This window comes from Dendropsophus ebraccatus, chromosome 2 (assembly GCF_027789765.1).
Source record: "Dendropsophus ebraccatus isolate aDenEbr1 chromosome 2, aDenEbr1.pat, whole genome shotgun sequence".
Lineage (NCBI taxonomy): Eukaryota > Metazoa > Chordata > Amphibia > Anura > Hylidae > Dendropsophus > Dendropsophus ebraccatus.
The window spans coordinates 105794893-105800892 of NC_091455.1; the positions used below are offsets into that span (position 1 = coordinate 105794893).

The 6000-nt window shown below is 40.8% G+C and overlaps 1 protein-coding gene across 1 annotated transcript; it reads right to left on the bottom strand.

Moving 5' to 3' along the window:
• Positions 1–2536: 2536 nt before the first annotated feature.
• On the bottom strand, positions 2537–3265 carry MC4R (melanocortin 4 receptor). The gene has a single exon (XM_069960239.1). It carries the CDS (start codon positions 3263–3265, stop codon positions 2537–2539), a length of 729 nt encoding a protein of 242 aa, XP_069816340.1.
• Positions 3266–6000: the final 2735 nt, after the last annotated feature.

The following is a 6000-nucleotide window of genomic DNA, read 5'->3' on the forward strand; positions in this document are numbered from 1 at the left end:
AAATGTATAAAGGCCCTATTATACACAACGATTATCAGCCGTATTCGGCCGATATCGGCCGTTATGGCCGATGAATGTACTGTGTAATAGAAAGCAATGATCAGCCAACATGAACATGTTGAAAGATAAACGTCTGTGATAGCAACAATCTGCTGCCGTCACACCGCGGAAAAGGAGCGGCGGCAGCAGACTGCCGCTATCCTCTGTGAGCTGCCCAGATGAGGTAGCGATCACCCGGGCAGCCCACCGCACATCCCCACGGGCCCCCCCTGTACTTACCCACAAGGAGCAAACGAGTGTTGATCTGCTGGCCGCATTCCATGCCGCAAAAAAAAAGGACATGTTGTAATGCGAACCACATTTTGCGGAACGGATCGCTACATGTATGAAGCGGCAATGTAGTGCTCCGTGAAGCACAGAGCACTACACATGCACTCTTGTAGTGCGGTCTGCGGGTCCGCGGTCACGGGCTGCACTACTGATGTGTGAAAGTAGCCTTATGTTGAACTTCTTCAATGTCAGTGAACCCCCTTAAAAAATCACTGATAAAAGGGTAGGTTAAGCACTTCCGGCTACTTTCTAAAGCCCCTATTACACGGGGCGATCGGCTGGAGCAAGCGGGCGCCGACCTGTCAGGTCAGAGCTCTCTTGCTCCTAATTTCCCACTTGCTACCGGTGCTATTACACATGCTGACAGCAAGCTCCTATTACACAGGACGATGGCAGCAGATTGTTGCTAACTTGATCGTTTCCGTTTCAGCCTGATGAAAGACAAACTGATCATTGTCTTTTACAATTACTCAAAGCAATTATTGCCCAATATCAGCTGAATACAGTGTAAAAGGGTCTTAAGGAAAACTTATTACTGTCTGTCATTGTGACTCAAAAACATTACAGATTCCATCCAATACCAGTATTACACAGAATAGTGATACTGGTATACAGCTACCGCGTTTCTACAAAAATAAGGCAGGGTCTTTTATTTTATATTTTTTTTCTGTGAAAAAAAAGGGCTACGGCTAGGGACCCTTTTCGGGTCGGGTTTTTAGAGAAACTCAGTTAGTTGCCATACTGTATGTCCCACTGTTATTAGGCTCCTACACTGTAAGTTCCCTGTAATAAGTCCGCCATACTGTATACCTTTCTCTCCTTTCTGTAGCTCTTCCCCCATATTGTATACATCCCCCTCCACAGCAATGCCCCCCATACTGTATACCTTTCTTCCCCCTCTCTATACTGTATACACCCTTCCTCTGCAGCAGGATCCTCATACTGTATACCTTCCTCCCCCCTCTGTAGTTCTTGCCCCATACTGTATACATCCCATTACGCAGTAAGGCCCCCATACTGAATATCTCCCTCCCCCCTCTGTAGTTGTTCCCCCATACGATATATAAATCCCCTTACATATTTAGTATTCCCCCCCTCTGTAGTTGGCCCACATACCCGCCGTCTCCCCCATATGAAATGTCCTCTACTTACCACTTCTGCCTCTACTGTAGCTTGTGTTGTGCAGGGGGGGGGGGGCAGAGCATGACAAGTCTGGCAGTGATTGGATGGTGCTCAGCCACCCACTGTTAGGGATCTAGTCAGCTGACTATAACTAGGACTTATTTTCGGCGGAGGGATAATATTTCAAGCCTACTTCAAAAAGCCTGCAAAATAAAGCTAGGTCTTATTTCGGGGGTAGGTCTTATTTTTAGAGAAATACAGTAGTATAATCAGTAATCTAATCCAGTCCTCTCCTAAGCTTAGCTCCAATACTGCATGTATAACTCTGAGCTAATAGACAAATGTCTAGATTAGGGCCAACCCCTTCTGTTTTGTTAAGATTCATGAAAAACAGTGGTTTACCCACAGTGGATATACATCAGTATAAACAGGTAATCCAATATATAGTATATTCCATGTCTTTAGTGTATAGCAGAAGTAATGCCAGGAGGTGTTGCAGGAGTAATGTAAGGAGGTGTTGTAAGGGTAATGCCAGGAGGTATTGCAGGATTAATGCCAGGAGGTGTTGTGGGGGTAACTTTGTGGCCAGCTCTTATGTAGCCCCGCAGCACAGGTAAGCCTACAATATTCCCCCTCTCATCCAAAAGTTTTTTTAATACAGCAACCTGGGAGTCTTTAATGCATCCATGCATGTTTCCCCTGCTGTTCCAATTCCATTTCTGTGGTGTTCCCATCACTTGAGGATTTCAGGTACACCAGACACCCTCCCTTCTGCCAAGTAGGAGGCCCCTGACAAAATGCTCAAGTCTCCCACAAATTTTAATGGGTTTTGTTACTCAAATCATTACTCAAATTTGAAAATACTGGACGCAAGTATCCAGCTTTCGAGCGGTTTCATCTCAGCAATACCTTCATTGACAACAGTGTAAAAATCCTTTGAATTGGAAATGCATCTGGTTTAGAATGAATTTATAACAAAAGCTATACAAGCAATATAACATAAAAAGAAGCAATAATGTGCATTTACTCGTAAATGTAAATTTATGAACTCTGGCACAACAAAGTCTAATTACTTAATTTTCTTTTAATAATGACCAGTGAGCTCACACAATCTTCCCATGACATAACAGCACATCATTTCCTTCAAGGTTTTCCTTAACTCTTGGCTGCGCAGAGCATAAATCAGTGGATCGATAACAGAATTGCACATTATTAATGTAAGATATACATTAAAGTGTGACATGAAGCACACACAATATGGGTTCTGAGGGCAAGAAATGTAGAAAATGAGATGCAAAAAGAAAGGAGCCCAGCAGACGACAAAAACTCCCAGTAAGATAGTCAGTGTAATGGCTCCTTTCATATTTGCTCCTTGTCTTATTGTGCTGGTCCCTGGCAGAACAGCAATTCTCTTCATGTGCAACCTGGCCAGCATGAACATATGCACATACAGAGAGGCCATAAGAGCAAGCATGGTGAAGATGATACTGACCAGGCAAATAATGACCACAGTGCTGTCATAATACAAAATAAATAAAATGCCTGAGATTGAACATGAAGTCCATATACAAGAAATAATTAGGACCGTTCTCTTCACTGTGATAATGTTATGATACTGAAGAGCATAAAATATAGTAAAGTACCGGTCCACTGCAATAGACAGCAGACTGCAAATAGAGGCAAGTAGTGAGCTGCAAATGATAGAATCCAAGATGTTGTCAATGCCCTCAATAAAGTTCTGTGCTTTTCTATCTGAATCATTTGATAAAGTGATCACCATAGTTTCAAATCCATTTGATACGCTCACAAGCATATCTGCCACTGCCAGGCTACAGATAAAAAAGTACATTGGAGAATGAAGGTTCTTGTTTCGAGATATTGCAACTACCACCAAAATGTTTTCTAGTAAACTCACAATTCCCAAGATCACAAACACTTCGGGCAACACAAACAATTGTTCATAGCATCCTTCTGAGTGATGGCTCCTTTCCATGCTGTCATTGGGTCCAACATGCAATCCAAAACTGTGGTTTCGAAAGTGTATCAAATGCAACCTGTGGTGCTGTTGCTGTAGCTGCTGATGTGATAAATTCATTTTCTCCACTGACCCAAGGGTATAACAGGATCAATATAGCATGCCTTGTACCAGATGATGCAATTAGAGATGTATTCACTAACATTTGCTTCATTCATTTACCTAAGTCCAAATGACTGGTTTCCTTGTAAATCATCCAATTTTCTATCTAATGCCTGTCATCTTCCTCTTATTCTTCAGAAAATAACAGTGGTTTTGTTCTTCAGAGTGCTCCAAAGATGTTATCCAGCACTCAGACTCACGTGAACATGTTCTGGCTTAAGAATCCCTGCAGTGAAGAGGCAGCAGCATTCGTATCGTATACAGCAGCTAATAATTATATACGGTGTAGAAAATAAAATGAAAGGATTTGCTTCCACCTCTCTTTTTCTCTAGTAGCCAATCAGGACAAAGGATAACCTTAGAAGGTTAATATTGTAGCTAACAGCAGAGGGAATTGAAGTCTGCTTCATCTTGTAGTAGCCATCACATATCCTAGCAGTAAACAGACAGAATGCATTGGTTTCAGTCTTTGTCAAAATGAGTTTTAGAGAAGTAGGGTCAGAATTGTGTTTAAGAAAATAGTGTCTAGATAAATTATGTAGTAAAAAAGAGTTCTTAATATTAGCGCGATGTTTGTTCATGCGGGACCGCACCGTCTAAACCGTGCGGCCCACATATTGTAGCTGACAAGGACATTCTAAAAGATAAATCACATATTGTGAAAAACACGAATATGTATTATAAACATGAAATATTTCATTCGTTACTGAAGATTTAAAAATCGATGATGGAATATCGGAAATCCAATTACAACACAGACATCTAGTTACATTGCATCGTATAGTGCCAATGATATTTGTTTTTAGTCCTTTGTTACTAGAACTGGCAACAGTATTGCGGAGCCTCCCCGGGGCAAGTTGGCTGCGCAATGTTTTAGTCCTACGAAAAATTACCGTAGGTTGACTAGGAAGAATAAGTTTTAAAACTGGGTCGCTTAAAACAATATTCCAATGTTTAGTTGATATTCTTTTAATTTCTTGCGTACCACAATTATATTCTGTAATTAGTGCTGTATTGAAATTGTAAGTATCAGATTTTTGTTCTATTTTTTGTTTATTAGACATTTTATCAATAATCTTTTTTTGTGTTACATCTTTATTTTTATTATAAGCACTAGATAACAGGCGTTTAGGATAACCCTTATTAACAAAGCGATCGTATAGGATTTTTGACTGTTCTTGAAAATCAGTATCTAGGGTACAACAGAGCCATCTGGTGCTCCTGTTCACGTGGAGTCAGCGTGCGATCAGAGTGTTATTGACACGCCGTCTTCCTCCATTGAGCTCAATACAAAAGCTCTATCCGCGAACCCTCCCTCGTTTGGATCAGATACATCTTCAGACACGGACACAGTATTTGAATTTTCTATATATGTACACCTTCCATCCACTTCACGTGCACAAGAGATAGAAACTGTTACTAATACTACTATAGATTTGTCCTCCAATCTATCTGATACGTCTATTTTTTTAGACTCCCGTCCTGTGTTGGTAGAAGCTGCACTGCTTGCTCCACACATTCCAATCAACCACACACAGAAGATCTCACATTATTTTCAGAAAATACCAAAAGCATTACCACCCCCACAGTCAGAAAGAAAAGGAAAAAGAAAAACATACCTAGAGGCTGCAGAGGAGGGATTAGACAAAAAGGACAAAAAAGGAAAAATAGATCTATGTTAACATCTTCACCTTCTGAACCTCCAGGTACAATGAAACTTTTTAATTTATCTTCACACATTCTTAATGAAAATGAGATTAGCCTATTGAACAAGGGCCTGTCTTTTTGTCCGGTTTCATACCCCAATAATTTTAATGTTTTTTTAGATATTAATGATTTCATACGTAAGTTAACCCTTAAACGTCATTTTAAACTAAAAGAATCAGGCAATCTTTTGCCTGTTCCCTCTAGTGTGGATACCTCCTTAGATCTTCAACATGTTCCGGTTAAAAATAAATCTAACTTTTATCTGTTACAGAGTAAAGGCCATTTAAGGGTGCGTTCACACCTACCGCATCCGCAGCTTATTTTTCCGCGGAAATCCGCAGGTCTGGTAGTGCAGATTTCAACCTGCGAGAAATCCGCATATGTGTGCGTTTCGCGTTTTTTCTGCAGCAAGTTTATCGCAACTGAAATGTCAATTTAAAATGTCTCTCATTCTAAACGGACATTTCAGTTGCAATAAACTTGCTGCAGAAAAACCGCAAAACGCACACATATGCGGAATTCTCGCAGGTTGAAATCTGCACTACCAGACCTGCGTATTTCCGCGGAAAAATAAGCTGCGGATGCGGTAGGTGTGAACGCACCCTTATAGAGACTTTTCAGTCACTGGTACTCAATGAATTACGAGATATCAATGGTGTAGTTTACAACAAGGGACATAAAGATAATCTTACTAAGAGTGAAAG